The 20,497-nt window shown below is 39.6% G+C and overlaps 1 protein-coding gene across 1 annotated transcript in view; it reads left to right on the top strand.

Annotated features, from left to right (window-relative positions):
- Window positions 1-20,497, top strand: part of fmn2a (formin 2a) — a 41,329-nt gene that overhangs the window by 19,107 nt on the left and 1,725 nt on the right. The window contains 9 exon segments of the mRNA XM_044214194.1: window positions 4,044-4,105; window positions 8,340-8,431; window positions 8,528-8,657; window positions 8,758-8,904; window positions 9,581-9,640; window positions 10,306-10,426; window positions 12,639-12,731; window positions 17,335-17,386; window positions 18,345-18,494. Coding sequence (XP_044070129.1) covers window positions 4,044-4,105; window positions 8,340-8,431; window positions 8,528-8,657; window positions 8,758-8,904; window positions 9,581-9,640; window positions 10,306-10,426; window positions 12,639-12,731; window positions 17,335-17,386; window positions 18,345-18,494 — 907 coding nt within the window.

The following is a 20,497-nucleotide window of genomic DNA, read 5'->3' as shown; positions in this document are numbered from 1 at the left end:
TCTTATAGCGCTTTGAGAAGATTTTGTGACGCAGGTTACAGTAAAATAACACAATTGTGGAAACAGTATGGTGTGTCTACACACTGTAGAAAGTGTAGTTGTTGTAGCCTGCATGTTACTAAAGTATGCAGGTGGTATTGAAAGCACCACTGTGGTCAATGTAGGAAAAATGGTAAATAGTGATAGTAATAAACAGCAATTAATTTCTTATTTTCCAACATTTTCCAAAACATACACAGTATAATACAGTTCTGACATTGATTTTACCTGTATTTTATACATCAAAAAGGCACTCCTCTGTTGTATTTCTTCTTCAGCTTAATTCAAGTGTATTATATTAAATTCACCACACTACCACCGCACTAGTGGCGTGGCTCTAGGGATGTTAATGTCTTTTGGTCAGTCGGCCCACCACTTTGGTCCAGACTGAAATATCTCACCAATAATGGAGTGGGTATCCATGGTGATCCCCTGACTTTTACTTTAGTTACCACCGTGCGGTTGACATTTGTGGTTTTGAGTGAGATGTCTCAACAACAGTTGGATGAATTTGCGCGGAAATTTGGTACAGACATTCACGTGTCCCTCAGGATGAGTAGTAATAACTTGGTGATCACTTAACTTTAAATCTAGCGCCACCATCAGTCAAAATACTGATTTATCCAATACTTCGGTTTATGACCAAATTTGTGCAAAACTGACATTCTCATCAGCCTCATCTGTTTACTGCTAATTAGCAAATGTTAACATGCTAACACGCTAAACTAAGATGGTGAACATGGTAATCATTACACCTGCTTAACATCAGCATGTTGGCATTGTAATTGTGAATGTTAGCATTTGGCTCTAAACACAACAGTGTCTAAATACAGCCTCATAGAGCTGCTAGCATGGCTGTGGACTCTTAGTCGTGTTCTTTTTTTGGTGAGTCACAAAATATATTTTGTATCAATTGCAAGTGAAACCAACTTTTGAACTGGGACAAGTGGCACTCCAAAAACACACACACTAAAAATAAAAAATAAAAATTCACACACAAAAATTTCACAACTTAACTACTTTATCATTTTATTTTTTATGCTGATTGTTTTGGCAAACAAGCCATCTTCAGAGAACCAGAAGGGTAGATTCCTCCTTTTAATCGAGAATAAGCAGCCATCTTCAGGTGTGTAGGGGAGGCACTAACTTACAATAAACAATAGAAACTTTTCATCAAAAGCATACTGTAGAAGCATACACTGACATCAAACCCCACTCTTAAACAACATATTTTTAGAACAATTTCTGTATACAAAATTAAAATGCTGGTCATAGTATTGAGATTGTTCTCAGTCTGACAAGTGAGTAAGCTTGAGTATTGGCTCAGGTCATTGCCAAAGCTTAAACATCCCTCTAGTAGTTAACTTTATCACAAATAATAATGTTGCAAGGCATCTGAAATGTTTTTTCCTTTGCTACTCTCCTGCACTCTGTTTTTCTTTCTCATTTTGCATTGTCTCTTCCCATCTAACATCCACATCATGTTTCTCCCCAGCTCTCTGTCTTTCTCCGATGAGTTGTCACCATCTTGTCTAAACGGCTTTGTTAAAGTGAAGTCATTCAGGAGATGTTGATGGGAACAGACTGTTTTCCTGTTTTAGTTACTCTCTGATTGCTCCCCAGTCTTCGCTCATCCATGTGTCTAAACACTCTTCCTCATCTCCCCGTCCTTTTCAATCCTCCTACGCCTTTATTACAGCTTCAAATCTTTATCTTGCATGGCAGCTGAATAGGTTACATTAAAATAAATGTGTACCACCTAAACCATAGCTTGTGCATGTTGTTGACTTGTAGCAATAAACAATCACTCTGTGGGGCTGTTTCGTCTTTTGTATCTTCAAACAAAGCATCTTGTGGACTGACTTTTCACTCTTTTGTGTTTTTGGCCTTAATGTCAGTCTTTGGTGCATCCATCTCAGGTCAGAGTGGGAGGGCAAGTGAGGGCCACTCTCATCAGCACTGTCATTCATCTCCAATGTTAGGACAGTTTTTGCCATAGTGCATAATTAGTGCTGATTGGAAACTTCAGTACATCACAGAAAGTAAGATCAGAGAGAAGATAGTGGTTTGGTAAAGGGCTTCTCAATTTTATGTGCTTGTTATTCCCCCAAAACAGGAGATGCCTGCTGCCTTGCACAAACAAAATAAACCCAAGAAAAGTTTATTTACTTAGTCATGCATTTGAATGATTATTAGGCGTGAATAATGATAGCCTATACTCATTATTTCACATAAAGAACAAAACCCAAGACTATATTAGCAGTGCTATTGTTTTCCCATTCCTGAAATGATCTCATGTTCCCTTGTGTCGTTAGAGGTTTAAGATGATTAAAGAATCGAAGGACAATTTGTTTACAAAAGAGAAAGATTCATTCATCAAAACTTTGTAATTGTCCCTTTCGGTGTAGTGAATCATTGTTTTATTTCCTCTTGATTCCATGATGAAGGCAATGACTAGCAAAGCCCTCATCACTTCGATATCTCTGACTTGAAGAAAAACAACTTCTGAATCATTGATCTAGATTGTGTCTGTTTTATGACGGCCCTATTGCTCAGTGAGAAGTCAACACATTTTTCATTTCCTCACAGCTGTTGTTGTTTGTTGTCAGACTTGGCCGACACTCTGCATGTTTCATAGGACATTTCCATGCGGTGTCTGCTTCCTGTGAGGTTTTGGAGCGCCAGTCACAGTATTAGATGGTGGTTGACGGCGCCATGCTGGGGTTGAATGCGGTAGTCGGGGTAGACCCAGGCAGATGGGCCTGGCTTTTGGTCATAAGAGGTCTGTGTCAGAGCGATGATACGGTTTTCTCCCATGTCTTTTAAAACCCGTCTCCAATCAAACCAGCCAGCCAGACTCTGGTTCAGATAGTAATGAAAACCAAATGGTTACAAGAGAAGAGTGCGAGAAACAGAAAAGGGGAGCGTCAGAGAGAAGGAAGTTATTTCTGTGGTGGCTTTGGAAAAGGGGAGTGTGTGAAGAGGTTACAGAAAAGAAGCACACTTGGAAAGGAGGAGTGGATTTTCCCTTGTAGCATATGAGTGAAGAGATTAAAAAGGCTGCATAAAGAGAAATAAAGCAATATCAAGGCTGAAACAGGAGACATAACTGACTGGATCAGTACAACAGTTTTTTTTCCAAATGCCTGTCCTTTCTTTAATTTAGGTTTTTTCATGATTTTCTTATTATTTTTGCTTCTTAAATTAAGTTTGTGTTGGTGAAAAGCTTATAAGAAGTCCATATTTAATGTCCAAGCATAAGATGAAGTGAACATTGTGCATTGAATCCTTTACTCCAAGTCCCTTTATCCTTTCTGACACTAGCTTTTTCCCCCTGTACCTCAACAGCAAATCGGCAGATCAAAACAATGTGAGTAATTTGGACACCCACAGCACTGTGAAATACATATATAGGTGTCGAGTGCTTTACTTGGTGATTGTGCATACAGCAACACCTCAGCTTCAACGCCGCAGACCCCCGGGCTCTGTTTGTCTTTAAACATTTACTTTCAAAGGATTAATGCTCATGGGCGCCAGGTCCTCGCGCCGAGACAAAAAGGCGACACCAGGAATTCAAACACAGGAGTTCAAACACAGATCTTTGCACCTTTGACAGATTTCTAAGACCGCTGTATTTATGTCTTAGTTTGTGGCCCCTTCTATGCTATTGTGATGAGAGCTGATATCTATGTAACTCACAGCATAAGGCACACTATACTTTCTGTGTGCAGAAAGAATTTTGCCCTTGTTTCATGCCACCTTCAGCTCCACCAAAGCAAAAAAAAAAAATCTCACAGATTTGAAAAGGTGTTCTGCCAATGTTTGTGATCGTTGTTTCAGCCAAAGGAAAATGTTTTTCTAGAGATTATGAAAGCAGAGGCCTGTTTGTGCTGGTTTGATTTGTCTTGTTACTGGGGTTCCTTGAAGGTAGCAGAGAAATGTCATGGCGTGCGTTAGTGTTAACATTCACATTAACCATGTCATCCTCTCCTTCCATTTTACAGCCGTCCTAAATATGGACAACACTGTTGTTGATCTGGAGACTCTACAAGCCCTTTATGAAAATGTGAGTATAACAACATGCTGTGGCACTACTTGGAATTGTGGTTACAATAGTAATAAACATTTTTTAACTCAGAAAAATGTTTGACTTTGAAGGGAGGATTATCAAGGCTAATGTGAACAGTGGCTTCAGTAAAGTCATTAAAGACAATATCCCAAACTGAAATACATTTCTACCCTTTCTCTGCCAATGCAGAATCATATAAATACACAGTGCTGAGCAACAAACCCAGTATAATTATACAAAGTAACACCACTGACAGGCTCAGCTCAGGCTGATCTTGACTGCAGCATTTTCTTTCTTTTCCTCTGTGGTTTGCAGTAAAAGTATTATTTTGGAACAGTCTGCTTGTGACAAATAGAATGATTTATGGTTACACATTTCATACCATATATAAATGACAGGCAATCATTTTATTATAGAATGAAACCTAAGAAGACTCAACAAGCCATGAAAATGGCAAAAAAAATCATTCATCAGCTGTTAGTGTTGTTTTATTTTGCACTTAAACTTAGGGTAAACCACAAAACACCAATTGCTATCCATCAAAAGAAACCTTTCGAAGATTACCAAAAGCTGAACAATGAAAAGCTGATTATCAAAGTTTGTTGTGTAGATGGGGGAAAAAATGTATTAGTCAGTCAGAGATGTCACTTCACTGTGAACATATTTCTCTATGTGGAGTTCTTATTCCATGTTCCACTTGAAAGGGTGAACTAAAGGAAGTGTGCATTAGATACCAAAACAAACAGGCGTGCCACAAACCGTACTGGTATGTGTGCTGCTTGGCGACAGAGTTAGTCTTGTGTAGGTCTGTCTGCTGGTCTGGAAGGGGACCAATGCTTTTACATAGTAAACATGTTTTCTTCACACTGGATCTGATTGACTTCACTTTTGTAATGCCCCTGTGCAAAGGAAATGATAGTTGAGAAACTCCAGCGTTAGTGTCACACAGTTCCTCTTGAAAGTGCTAGTGTGGTTTAAAAAAACAAAGAGAGACAATACTGAGCTTTACCAAGTGAAATGACCACATTGTATCGTGTAATATTAGCATAAAAAGAATTACGGAGCTGTCATCGCTACTTTCCAATATATCTCCATTTTGGCTATGAAGGGCTACTTGTATACAGTAAATACATATTCATCAACCTTCACTGATAGGAAATCTCCCCCGCCCAGTGGAAACGGTTCAGGACCCATTCAAAGTCAGGTCAGTAAATAATGGAACATGAAAATGGGCATGTTTTCCACATTTCAACTATAATACAGTTTTAAGATGCTGTGAAATTCCTGTGAATTGCTTTTTGGCACAACTACACAGGAGAGGCCTGGACCTTTGGCTGCCAGAGGCATATTAATAATGTTGATCATGGGAATGAGACTGAGGCTTGAGACAAGCTGTAGTTATGAACTAATGTGTCATAACTGAGGATCAAAAGTCTTCTAACCTCTCCACTCACCCTAAGACTTCAAGCCCTCTCCCTCTCTCCCTCTCTCTCCTTCTCCCCCTTATGGCCTAAGGCTATGTTATTGAGTCAAGGAGCCAAATTGTTTCTCTTTTGTATTGCGAGACTCCATCCTGTCTGTGGGTCTCCAGCCCCCTAAACCACAGTTGGCAGCACAGTCAGCCTGTCTTGAGGAATGCAAGGGGCTTCTAATGGTTACACCCTCACTCACTGTGCTAGGAGGGGGATCACACGCTGCTCTCCCTCACTCTTTTTTTCCCTCACACACACACAAACATGCCCGCAAACAAACATGTTGACCCACACAAATGCGCACATACTGTACTGTATGCACACAGAGACAGAAACATACACACACAGGCAGGGACAGAGTCGCTCAGTCTATGAGCTGCGGATTATAGCCACTCCTGTCCTTTGAACAATAAGCCACCGCCATTAAAGGGGTCACAGTGATAGTGGGACACCGCTCCCTCCCCTCTAATATCACAAGCCATAATCTGGGCCCAGACTGGTTGTCTGAAGTTCAGACTCCTTTTAGCTGACAGTAGCTAAATGTCATGGAGGTCAGTTAGAGCTATAGTCTCTCCTACGAACTTGAACACTACAAATAATCACCTCACACTACTTTTTTTTCACGACAAGACCTTGTGATGTCTAAATATATTTGACATGTTTATTACATGATGCAATTTGTCATTTGGACACTAGTCCTTGGCAGCTCAATGTACAAATAATCTCATAAATGTTGTTCCATTGAAAATTGAGTGACATAAATAGTGATTAAGCCCTGGCTGGCTCTGTTTAGCCCTGTACTAGAAACCTGGCTAATGAATACCACTTGGCTACTGCTAGACTTCTGGCATCACAAATATCATCCTACTTTCCTTTTGCATTTGATATAACACATGGGACTGTATTTCTCATGCTAACAACCACTGCAACATGCCCTAGCAATTCAAAGATCACACGCTAATGCCTACTTGTCCCCAATTACACCAAACACTGCTGGGCTCCACTGCTGCCCTTTGAAAAGGATCTGCTTTGTATTAAATATATTTACACTTGAAAACATCTCGAGAGAAGGCGAAGGAGAGCTTGCCCTCGTCGACAGAAGGCAGCGGTGTGTAGAATACTAATCGGGCCCTCAGTGCGTTTGATGCTGGTGTTTGATGTTTTCCAAAGATCCATGCCGAGGCCAAACCCCAGAGAGAAAGATGGAGAGAAACAGAGGGAGAGACCAGACTGCTGAGACTCTTTGGGGGTCTATGAGCTCTGGAGGAACTGAGAGAGAGTTTACATTCTCTTCCTGGGGATGGTTTTATTGTTTTGCCCATCTGAGTCAGACACATTAACATCTATTGTCTTTGCCTCTTGTGAAACGAAGGGGCATTTCTGGCCAGCTTTTTTTTACACCACCTTGTATAAAACTGTGGTCCAGAGCCTGACAGCAGGAAAATATTCAGGAATGTAGTCTGGCTGAAGGCAACTATTTAGCATTTATGAAACTTACACGGTATAGACTGGCATACAGTTGAGTTTAAGCACAAAACGGCACAATATGTGAATTCTTTTACGCTTGAGATAAAGTTTGTCTACAGAAAGAAACAGAGAACTAAGCTGACAAAACAAACCCACCTCAAGTTCCATTTAGTAACTACTCTGGAGCTAAAAAAAGTTCTGAACACTTTAAGGACTTCTCATCAATGTTGGCTTGAAAGTTGAGGTTCAAGGTTCATTCTTGACCTTCAAAATAGGAACTGACAAAACATAACCTCATGGTCCATTAATTAAGTGTTCAGGTGCTCTTGATCATATCACATTATCTTCATCAGCAGAAAACTATGGTTTATCTATAATGTTACTATGTGTTACTTACATATTTGTTTGATCAGCTTTGCGTGACACTGGTGACTCAGAGGTCCTAATAATAAAAGTAACATCCAGTGTACTCTATAAATTTATAAAAGTTCTGTAAAGCTGGAACTATACCTCTGCGGAGGTAAATGTCTTTGTGTACCTACGCAGAGAAGCGTGTTATGGGTAACTGTCGTAGAGGCTCACAAAGGAGCCGACATGCACATCTACCAAATATCAACAATGTGCACACATGTGCGTCAAGCAAGCTGATTGGTTGATCCAACATCCTATCGGGAAGCTTTCTCTGTTTTTTTTTTGTTTGTTTTTTTTTAAGCGATTGGGCATACATTTCAGTATAGTGCTGCCAAAAGCGATCTTCTGGCAGAGCATAGGAAAATGAATTCCTCCTCGTTGTCCATCTTGTCATTGTCCTGTCCATTAATTAATAAATTAATAAAACTAAATTCTTTGATGTGGAAGTAGTGGTGTGTCACTGGGTTTACACTGTGGTTTGCAAAACATGACAATGCTATGTAGTGGACACATACATTATACCTCCAATCCATATAAGTATAAAAGAATGTGTCCCAAAGACACCGGTGTAAGTTTGCTTACGAGCAGCACAGAGAAGCATAATTCCAGTCCAATGTGTTTGGCATCAAGGGCTGTATTTGAACAGTTTCTGATGTTTCCCTAATCAAACTATGTGCATGCTGTATTTTGGTCAGCTAGTCTTACATTTAGTTTAGGTTTTGATTTGAGTAAAAAAAAATCTTACCTGTGAGACTTGTTATTCATGACATTATTCTTACGTACATTCATACATTTTTATGGTATCGAAGTACCTTTTAGATTTCACCTGCCTATATACAATACATTTCCACCTGAACTTACTCTGCATTTTAATTTGACAGAGAGCTCAAGCTGATGAGATGGCTGGCATTAAAAAGCATATTAAATCATCCAAAGACAAGGAGGATGCCAAGCCACTGGACAAGCCTGAACAGTGAGAGCCAAACCAACCTTCTGAACCAAATGTATTTCATGAGAGCTGTGTCATTAAACAGATGTATTATGGTGACTGATTCTGTGACTTCTTCAGGTTTCTATTCCAGTTATCCCAAATCCCAAACTTCTCTGAACGAGTGTTCTGCATCCTGTTCCAGTCAACTTTCCATGAATGTATCACCTCAATCCTCCGCAAAATAGAAATCCTTCAGAGAGTATGCAAGGTGAGCCACTGGCCTTCTTCTGATTTCATTTTCTTGTCTGTCACTCAATTTAACCTTCATATCTTCATCTCATTTGTTTGTGTGTGTATGTGTGCACCAGACTCTCCAGAGTGGTGAGTGTGTATTGCAGGTGCTTGGCCTGGTGCTGGCTTTTGGCAACTTCATGAACGGAGGTAATCGGTCTCGAGGGCAAGCAGACGGCTTCACCTTGGACATTCTGCCAAAACTCAAGGATGTTAAGAGCAGTGTGAGTCTGTGTGTTAAAGGAGTAAAAGCAAACATTTCTCACTCTACAAAAGCAGACGCTCAATTAGGTGTTATTCACAAGGAAACAGGAGACTGGAAGTGTATGTATTAATGTGTGTCAAATAAGTAAAGGAGACAAACCTATGTAATTTATATGCACCTACAGAAACACAGCTTTATTCTGTAATTCAAATTATACTAGAAAATAAGTCGTGTGGGGGAAAATGGTGACTCTGAGTGTTGATTTGGAGTTTTTTAATTGTCCTATCTATGGTCAAGTCCAGACCTGATAGTCCAGGAGTTGAAAGGGACCCTCAATGCTGTGCAGATTTAGAGGAGAGGCCATTCTGTTTACTGTTCTTATTTAATATCACACCGGGCTCAGTGTGCCCTTGGCACTGCCATATAAGGGCACACTGTTTTTGTGGTGGTGGACTGAGTAAGGTATCCACAAAGAACATCAAACTTTCCACCAACTCTGAGTTATGACAGCCAGCCCAGCACAGTTGTGTTTTGTTGTATTGCTCTTCCAATGTCATGATTTATCCCCAACTTCTATGACTGCTGTCTCTATTCTTGTTTGCCTTGCACAAATTAAAACGTCCTGCTCCAAAATGATTAAATTAATAAATAAAGGGAATTTGGTTTATTTATTTGGATCTTTTTCTTTCTTTCAGGATAACTCCCAGAGTCTTTTGTCCTACATTGTTGCTTACTATCTAAGGCACTTTGATGAGGTATGTTTTGGTTCCTGTTTATTTGAATCACTTTTCTGTTTTAGTCTGATTTGCTTAGAAATCCTTCCAAAGCTCTCTTTTCATCTCCTCTCTTGCCAGAGGATACCATGGCTTATCCTTTATCAAATTATTTATTTTCTCTTTACTCATTTACGGCAGAAACAAATCTCTCTCCTCCTCTGGCTCTCTCTTATAATTCTCTTTCTGTCTTTCACTCTTCATCTCCCGCTCTTGCTCTGCTTTGGTCTGGGTTCATTCAAACCTGCAGTCTGTTCATTGGCACAGCATCCAAAGGAGCGCTAGTGTAAATAATTAGGTTCTCCAGATGAGATGAACTCAGTAGAGTGCTGCTTGCCAAAATCAACCTGCATGACATGGCTCTAGCACTCATAATGGCCCTGTAGTAACTCTGATGGAGAGAATTCCAGTGTTCTTTCTGCACCAAGCTTAATGGTCATTATCTGCTGTAGTTTCAGCCATATCTTCTCTGGGATGTTTGGCCTGCTGATAAGTCATGTAGGTCTCTGAAAACATTTATTTCAATATTGCCTGGTGTCTACAGTATATACTAGAGAGGCCCTCCCATTTGAGGTAGATTGACTTTGACATTGGTGTGTGTGTGTGTGTGTGTGTTTTGTGCATGAATGTGTGTTGTGATTTACCAGGATGCTGGCAGAGAGACGTGTGTCTACCCTCTGCCCGAGCCCCAGGACCTTTTCCAGGCTTCCCAAATGAAGTTTGAGGACTTTCAAAGAGATCTGCGCAAGCTGAGGAAAGACCTCAATGGTATGGTCATCCACCTACGTTCCATAATTTTCCCTCTGTTTGAGCACATCCAAAACCTTTAAACTGCATATTCACAACAAGCTTACCAGGTAGTAAACATGGCCATGCCATATCCAACAAATTATGGCAGGTGTCGTATCATGTTTAAAATACCATTACATGGAAATGTATGTAGTAATAAATTATGTATTAATCCGTGCACATATCTGCTAGCACAATGGGAAATAATTTTTCAAACCTGATCAGCTATGGTCATGTGTGGATCACAGAGGCGGGTCAACAGAGAGATAGCATCTGTTTGTCGTACAGATGAGCTAACCAAAAGCAGATGTGACTTGTCAGATGTAGACTCCTGTTGGACCTGGTGTGCCTTTGCTGTCCTCGTGAAATAGAGATCAAAATATAGAGGGGGCAAGGTAAGGGAACTTCCTCTACCCGTGTACACTATCAAAGGTTCATCAACTATTCACTGAACTGGAAGAGACTGTCCTTCGAGCTCTGAATCGGCTCACCCTGCAGGCCGCAGACCTCCAACACGCAACAATGAGACTGTTTTGAAGAGAATTTCAGAATACTTGTGCATGTCTCTGTGCATGTTGTGCATGATCACCTTCCCCAGGGGGGTCCTAAATATGATTCATGGATGGACTGATTTGCTTAATGGCTTTGACTCTTTAATGCTTTCATTTTTTCATTCATTCATTCATCAGTCAGTTGTTCAATCAGTTCCTGAACTGATACACATGGTTAATCTATTACATAACTTCCCATGACTATACGCCTTCTACTAACCAGCTGTTATATAATGAACATATCATTATTATTATTATTATTATTATTAGGTTAAAAAGAAAATCAAAATTTTGTCACCACTAACTATCAACTTTAGGGAAAAAAACAAAACTTTTTTTTAGTGGGCTTCAGAAGCCAAGGAGTTGGGATTCAGAATTCCCATTGAACTATGATTACATGTAATCCCTAAATGAAGTCAAAACACAATAAAACTCACATGATGAGAGTATTATTTCATATAGGGACTTTATATGTTGTATTTTGGTATTAAACATATAAAAAACACATACATTATATAAAATTAGTAAACAAATAAAAGAGGCTTATAAAAACAAGATCTGTGCTAGAATTAATGTGTTATGTTATTGAATATCAAGTGTGGAAACTGGATTATGCTTGACACGCCAAACTGATTGGTTGAGTGAAAAGAGTCCTAATGAATGAGGCAGTTGGGAAATAATCGCTTTCATTACTCTGTCTCAAGTCACTCACCACTCAGAACACTTTCCAAAGACTGAAGGGCCTACTGGCGGTAAAAAACGACCATGTATTTTTGTGCAATATGCATGCACACATGTGAGTATGTGCGCGTGTCTGTGTGAGTTTGTGTGCTTGCACCTCGATCGACAATTCCCCAAACCTGGTCTGTTCTCTATCATGTTTTATATATCTTTGCTGCTAAACCAATCAGGTGCCTGATCTGTGTTGCCAAATATTGTTTTTTCTCTGCCATAATGATTCTTTAGGCTGTTCATTATTTGCAATTCATAAAGATGGAGTTGCTCACAGGGGAAAATGGACTTGCGTCTGCTTCGACCCCAGTGGCAGTGGCACATGCTGGCTGTACATAAATACATCGTCACATGCTATACCTGCAGACCTCTTCATTACCTAGAGCCAGCTGAGTGCTCTAACAGACCTGGGCTTCGATGACAGTTCCCAGAGGGGGGTTCCAATAGGTAGGCGGCGCAGAAATGGCCTTGGCTGGCCCGAAGGACATCAGCAAGCAACACAGTGGAGAGAGCTCGCTGTGTACTTTTTTTGGTTGAGGAACCATATGGTCTATGAATTACCACTTGCCCAGTCCTGACCTCCCCATTCCCCATAGCGTCTCATGGCCTCTCCACCTCTAAGGCCTTGAGCTGAGTTTGTGTATCCGTTATGGTTGCAGATAGAGCGTGACGATAAGTTTCTCCTGGGATCAGAGCGCAGGCCTTCCTGGTTCCTGGGGGGTGCCTTATTAGTCATTATGGGTCATTATGTCTTTGCCGACACTAATTCAGCAGAGATTTATCAAAGCGAGCTCAACCAGGATGAAGTGCACTGCAGAGTTTGTAATTACAACACAAATGTTGGATAAGATATTATTGTTCTGAAAGACTTCTCCCCCGCTCATCATGATCATCTCTTGTTGTTTCAGCATGCTCAGCTGAGACGGAGAAAGTTTGCAAGTTGTCCTCTGAAGATAACCTGCAACCCTTTAAGGACAAGATGGAAGGATTTCTTAGCCAAGGTGAGCCTGTTTTCCAAATCAATTAAAACTGATGATTGATAAGACTTTCACCAGTCTCATTAAAACATAAGTCTTGTGATATTCTGTATTTTTCTTCTTCAAATCCCATGAAAAGACCAAAATCAACAAGAACTATTCTGCAGTATTAACAATTGTTGTCTGTGTAGCCAAAGCCTGGTATATCTTATTGATCTGTGCTATAGGCCTCCATTGTTGTCCAAAAACTATTGAAAACACAACAGTGAGCCACACCATTGCATTGGGTGCAATGTTCCTTCATTACCGTGAACATAAACACTGTTGTGCTGCTTTAAATACTCAGAATTTCATCAAATCCCCTACTGAAAAGAATCCCCAACAAATAGATAGACTCCTGTTTGAGTGTCCAGCTGTTAAAAATATTTAACCTTTTTTAAAAATGAAAGTATATTTTTATAACCTGTTTTTTTTAAAAGATGGATGTGTTCAGTAGGAACAAATTGGCATGGCGCTGAGCACCACAGACAGGACCGGGAAGTTGGAAAGTGTTGATAATCGGTATAATGCATGCATGTTTGTTTTTGGTCTTTTTTGGAAGACTTTTTGACAATAGGCTCATCCTTTAAATATGATTAAACAGGTGATGTTCAGTCTGTTTAAACATATGGTTTGCTTATCTGTGTTTACCATCAGACAAGGAATTAAAACTTAAACAGCCAAATAATGTATCCCTCCTGATTCAAAAAGTATTCTGTACTGGTATACCCTTGGCATATCTAAGCTGAAATTGCATCTGTGGTGTGAGAGTATGTGAAGCAGCTCATCAGTCAGAATGATTTAAGTCTTCTATGTCTACAGACACATTTCCAAATCTGTTTCATGCTTTTTTCTGGTTGATATACACACACAAGGGTTCACTCAGTGTCGTTTCCATAGGGACATCTGTTTATTCCAGGTTTATTGAATAACTCACAGCTATTGTTACAAGTATGCCTATCTGCTTTGATGATTATGACTGCACTTGGTAGCTGGATCTTTTATCTTGATCTCTGCCTTTATAAAAGAGTATATCTTGCTCTGCCTCAAAGGAAGATTCATGCAGCCTGTTAAATTGACTGCGGTGAACAGAACTGGATGCCTGAGAGGCTGGAATAAACTGACTTGTTCAGCACCTGATCCCTTTCACTTAGTTTGATGTGATGTTTTTGTCATTTATTTATCCTTTTTCCTGCTGTTAAAGATTTTTTCCTCAGTTCCTGTCATACTTTATTTTTCCACTGTCATTCTGCTGTCCCATTCTAATAACAAGGTTCTGTCTTTTTTCTGTCATAGAAATGACAAAGATTAGAAGCACCCTGTTGCCTCCATGACCTCTTCTCTCTTTCTATCATTCCTTCTCTCCTATTATAAAATCAAATTAACCTTCTCAGTGAGGTGTTTACTAAAAGGGCTGTTGATGATGAATTGATTGTAAATGATGAGCACTTCCTCTTCCATTGCCCTTTTATTCCAACAAGACTATACAAGAGTATACAGCCATGCTAGTGGCTCTGTGAGGCTGTACACACAGCTGTGCTGTGAGCTGAATGCTATTGAATGACAATGCTAACATGTTGATGTTTAGCAGGTATACTGTTTACCATGTTCACCATCTTAGTTTAGTGTGTTAGCACACTAACATTTACTAATTAGCACTAAACACAAAAGAACAGCTGAGGATGATGGGAATGTTAATTAGTTTTACATATATTTGGTCATAAACCAAAGTATTGGACAAATTGGAAATTTTACCTGATGATGGCTAGATGACAAGTCAGAGGGGAACAAGAATGTTTGTAGCAAATTTCATGGTAATCCATCCAACAGTTGTTGAGACATTTCACTCAAAACCACTATTGTCAATCTCATGGAGGCCCTAGAATGGACTGTACTTGACTGGACTAAATGGACTGTACTTGTATTCTAGTCTTTTCCGACTACTCAAAGCGCTTCACACACGAAGCACTACATATCCCATTCACTCACTAATAGCAGGTGCCTCCTGCCATCAGTTCAAAGAAACTAACTCATTCACTCACACCAAAGGCACAGCAATGGAGAAAGACACTCCATTTGAATCGGATCGAAACGCCGCCCTTCCGATTGGTGGAATTCTAGATATTGTAATGGCAAAATCCACTGAAAATGTAGTCATGTTTATCCATCATGTCCACCAGATGTCATACCATCGTGCTTTTTCATCCATAATCTGACATCTACAGTACAACAATATTGGGATATTGTGGTCCACTTCAAAGGTGTGAGACTTAGTTTGTTATGCTTGTTTTAACATAACAAGCCAAATGTCATTCTTTATGTAGCATTGGCTTTGACCCTGGCTACATTCAGTTGACTGTGACCAATCTTTCTGAAGGACCCGGCTCTCAGGCCTCGCTTCCAACTGCTTTTGTATTCAGATGAGAGTATAATATATAGCATATGTTCTTCCGCGGTAATGCTCACTGTCCATTTTAAAGGAAGTCTGCAGATGAAAGCATCTCTCCCACTCTCTCCCTCTCTTTTCCTCTCTCTGTGTTTGAGAGAAATATGGGAGCTCTCTCTTTGATGCAAATGACGAGGTTTTTCCTCTGAGAGCAGAATGTAAGCACCGTAACATGGACATGTGACTCAGAAGGCTCCAGACGGGATTCTTGGGGTTCCTCCACTGCGGCGGTGAAAAAAGAACAACAGCCAAATGTCTTATTTTTGTTATTTCTGTAATTTCTAAAAAGCCTGGGGTTAAACTGTTTCTGGCTCCACAGTTTAAACCGCTTTTGTTTATTTTCTGACCATGAAACTAACCACAGAATAACAGTGGGAGCGGACTTGTTGGAGCTCTGCTGTTTGGTCTAGCTCAATTTTCCCCGCTCGCTTCACAAATTCTCATGCATGCAGGCCTTTGATGGAGTCGCTGTGACTAGCGAGAGAGCATTGGCTATGTGATAATCTGTTTCTGATGGACATGAAGATTAGTAAGACTGATGTCAAACTCTCCCTCTGTTTTCTACCAACTACAACTCTACAACTGCTGCTTGGGATGTCGCATCATGTAGGCCGATATGGTTAAAGTGAACATCAAACTACTATAGTAAAATCACATATTGAATAGACATGTTGATCTTTATCATGATGCGATAACAGAACTGACATCTTTAAATAATATTCTTTGAAATGTTTTCTTTTATTTAGTTGTAAATACAATGTTTATCAGTTTAATCATCCTGGCCCACAATACCACATTGTCTTAATATCACCACAATAATATAAGTAGATAAGAGCAAAATTTATCATTTTGAAGTCATATTGAATGACTCAGCGTCAGGGAAAAGTTTATCTAAGAGTGTCAGAGTTTAAATTGATATTCAAGGTATTAAAAAATATATTTTACATCACTCAAAACAGGATCTTCCAGTTCAGTGTTAGTAATGGTAAGTAGCATCTTAAAACATCTTTTCTCAGAGAACAAAGCACAGTCCTGATATTAAGATGCTTTTAACAAGCCTCATTCACATTATTGATCAATTTGTCATAATTTATTGATGAGCCGTCAGCAGAGAGAGACATGATTGAGGGCTACAGAGTGATTTAGCACTGTGGAGTGATAAAGCATAGTGCTGGTCTCAACGGGTTTGTCTGCAATCTTTAGATGTGGTTCTGGCTTCAATTACACGTAGCAACCAGATATTCCCAGGATAAGAGCAGAACACAGATTTGTGCCAGGAAAGATTTTCTGTCCCATCTGCTGTCGTGTCTGTCTTGGAAAGCCATGAGGAGGCCGAAGGTCATTTCTGATCATTTGACAGTTTAAGGCAGCAGCAGCTTACAGATAATTGACCTTGAGGGGACAGAGAAGCTGTCTGGGAGATAATTTAATGTCTAACCTTTTGACAGTCATACAACAGCACAGTGAAGATATAGACCAGCAAAAAAAAAAACAGCTGGAGTGACTACTACTATATTTGGGGGAAAATATTAGCCCATGGATCTGAAATTTGATAAGTAGTAACTTGCAGCATTTTCCTGACTGAGGCTGTCACATTTCACTGCTGTTGTCTTATATCATAATTTATAACACAGTCAAAATTATCCTGATGGCCCATGAGATAAATGTTGAGGCCTGTTAGAAATATCGCCAAATGTGTACCATGATGTCCAACTCCCAGTTTTCTTACCCTCTCGCTGTCTTCTTTACTCTCACTCACTCACACACTCTCTCTCTCTCTCTCTCACTCACTCACTCACACACACACACACACACACACACACACACACACACACACACACACACACACACACACAGTCATCTGTCTCCATTTGAAGTAACTCCTGCACAAAGAAGTACTTGTCCTGCAATCTGCAGTACTCATTTGTCAGTTGTGCGACAGCAGACAATCCAACACTTAATAACCTGGTGGCACAGCACTGACCTTGAAGAAGACTGTTGATTTAAGTGATGGTGACATGTGGAATCCTCCTATATACAAGTTGCATTGTACTGTAGGTGAAAGATGTATTTTCTGACATTACAGGAAATCCTGTATTGGTCCTAATCTAATCCTGTATTTACTTATGCTTTCCTTTACAGCCAAAACCGAACTGGAAACACAAGAGAAGCAGCTGGGAGACACTCAGAAGATGTAAAAGCTTTCTTTATCTTTAAACATTTTCCTGCAGCTTCTTCACTTGAAAGATAAGCGCAGTCACTTCTATTCAATTTCATGGGTTTACATTTGGTCTTTTGTGAAGCGTCAAAACAGTGATAACAGTTGAATTTGAGGATAATGCAATCCAGTACAGTTCGAATTGATATATTCTCACTGCAGTGAAGAAATATAATCTTGCTGCTTTGTAATATTTAGGGCTCCTGATTCCTTCAGTTACATGGAAGGTGCAGGCCATCATGCCAGGCCTTCAGTAGACGGGAGGCCCCCTGTGCGGTGTCTGTGTTGTTTATCTAAGCGGAGTGAGAGTAGACTGCCTTGGCTCCAGGCTTCTGTTACTGCTGGCTAGGAATGTGTTCCTATAGCACACTCCAAACAAAGAGACCCCAACCTGTCCACTGTATTGATCCACTGCAAATGGCCACCACATTTAACACTTTAACGTGTGTCACCTGCCATATTCATGCTTTCCTTTTGCTAGATCTGTCTTTGTCTCCTTGTCTTTTTGTCATTGTCATGCTTACATACTATAGAGTATGTGTGTATGTATGTACAAAAACTTACATAGAGGCTTATACACACCAGGGAGAGGTGTGACAAAGCTAAACACAGTATATGAGCTGTATAAGAGTTCTATTTAGTCCTGGAAGTTAATCCATCAGAAAAAACAAAATGACTATGCTGCTTTAGTGGCAGTATTTCCATTTTATTTTTTTTTTCTGTTCTTCTCTGAAATGCACAGTCATCATTGGTTTGTGTTTTTTATGTTACTCTACTATTAAATCTCTGAAAAAGCATATTATTCTAAGATTAACTTTAATATTTTGCATATTTGCTTAACATGGCCAGGTTTCACAACAATCGGTGTAGGTTTCTATAATCTCATGTTGTAATAGTTTGGTCTTGGAGTAATGTTTTTGTTCTCTGTCCTCAGCTTCTTGGAGTTGAGCGTGTCCTTCTCAGTTAAACCCAAAGGAGGAGAGAAAGAGGTCTCTCCTAACACTTTCTTCTCCATTTGGCACGAGTTTTCCACTGATTTCAAAGACCAGTGGAAGAAGCAGAATAAGCTGATGTTACAGGAACGGTGAGAATATGATGGGAAGAAAAGTTTCCTGTTTCAGAATGTGACATTATACTTGATACAGATACCTTCTTCTGACAGGACACTTGAACCTATTGTCCTAAAATCAAATCCTGTGGAAATATCAGGGTTTTTTCATTATTTTTTTCTGTGTCTTTGGGAAGGGTACACCACTCTCTGACCTTTTCAAATGTCATTACAGATACACCAATGTTCCTACATTTACAATTTTCCCCAAGCGTAAGTTCCCGAACCATTAATAACTTGCAGTACATCTCGTGTTCACTGAAGATCCTATCAGAGTCATTCAAATTCATGAAGGGAAAAGAGGTTAAATGACCCAAATCTTTGTCCTCACCCCAGTAATGAAAAGAACACATGCAGCATCCAGTTAGCTTCCAGTGGTTTGATGAATATAAAGATACTGTTGCATATGTCAACAAAAAGCAAATTGGTCCATTATGCCAAATGAAGATTGAATTGTGATATGTATTTGTAAGAGAAGCAAAATGTCACAATCTTGTTCAGTAGGAAAGAATAAAAACAAATATGAAAGCATTAACTCTTTGCCCTTTGCCATAGGCAATCATCCCAATTCTCTTTCTGCTGATTTTTTCTTTTAGACTCCAGTGGAAATAGAGATATTAATCCTCACCTGCGCTGTATAGACATGCAAACATGGCACACACAGTAATGAGCAGAGGCGAACTATTATGGAAAGCCAAGTGGACCATAAACATCTCAGAAATGTAGTGTACCATCCGACAGAACGCCTGCCAAGGCTACAATGAACCCCTCAGCAGGCTACAATTGTTGCCTTGGCAGGCTACAATTGTCACCTGCCGAGGCAACAATTGTAGCCTGTCGATACAACAATCGTAGCCTTACCAAGGGGGTCCATTATATCTATGTTTGGGAAATGTAAGGGGAAATATTAGTGGAGAGAGTGAAATGATCAAAGACCAAGGTATGTTTGAATTGTGTGGGCAGAAACCAGAAACACAACAAAAAGCCCAAATTCAGCTCGATTTCTTGTTCCGTTCTTACTGGCAAAATTATTTTTTAGTGTTTTATTGTCATTGGTTGGTGGGCCCCTTCTTCCCCACTTCTACAGCACACTGCTGTATCAAATATATTTGCACAGTACTTAAAATTAACAGTTCTACCTCTTTGCCTTATGTCAAGGTATAGATAGACTTTTTTTGTATTGTATTGTCTAATTATATTTCTTTGTTTTTTATCTTGTCTTAAAAGCTCTAAGGTGCTGTAACAGAAAAAATTCCCACTGGAATTAATAAAGTATTTATGTATCTTAAATTTATTGGCGACTATGATGGCCTTTAGCCTTTATGATTATAATTGAATAATAATTTATTATTATGCTCTTACTGAATTCTAGTTAAACACAGAAATACATTGCCTGAATGATTAAGAAAATATGTTATCAGGGCCTTTAAATAAATACAGAATAAGTGAGGGAAAAATCATACACTAATTTTCTCTTGCTGAAATTGGAAGCATATCCCAAACTCCCAAATTAATAACTGTGTAATAGAAATGAATTGAAATGTTCTTAATACAGATAGCTTAGTGGTGCTGGAAACCAGGGTTCAAGTCCCACAATGGGCAGTTTTTTAAGCCTCAATGAGGCTACAACTATTCCCTTGGCAGGCTACAATTGCTGCCTCTGCGTGCCTCCTGCGTAGAATCGAGCTCTCACTGGACTGTAGCCTCCATCAGCTGTGATCATGTGGAGCCACTTGAAAACTGGCAAAACAGCCTCATGTAATTCTGCAGATGCATTAGAGATTATGGTCTAGTAAAAAGACTCTCCTAGTTTTCATATATATATATATATATATATATATATATATATATATATATATATATATATATATACCTGATTAGAAAAAAGGGGTGCATTGGACCTTTGTAGCCCATATATTATTATTTAGCACACTTGTGTCTGTAGCTGGTATCTATCCATATCTTACCTGGGCAGCTTT

The sequence above is a fragment of the Siniperca chuatsi genome, linkage group LG11, assembly GCF_020085105.1.
Source record: "Siniperca chuatsi isolate FFG_IHB_CAS linkage group LG11, ASM2008510v1, whole genome shotgun sequence".
Classification (NCBI taxonomy): Eukaryota; Metazoa; Chordata; class Actinopteri; order Centrarchiformes; family Sinipercidae; genus Siniperca; species Siniperca chuatsi.
Note: the sequence above shows the minus strand (reverse complement) of the source record. Positions and strands in the feature narration are given on the sequence as shown.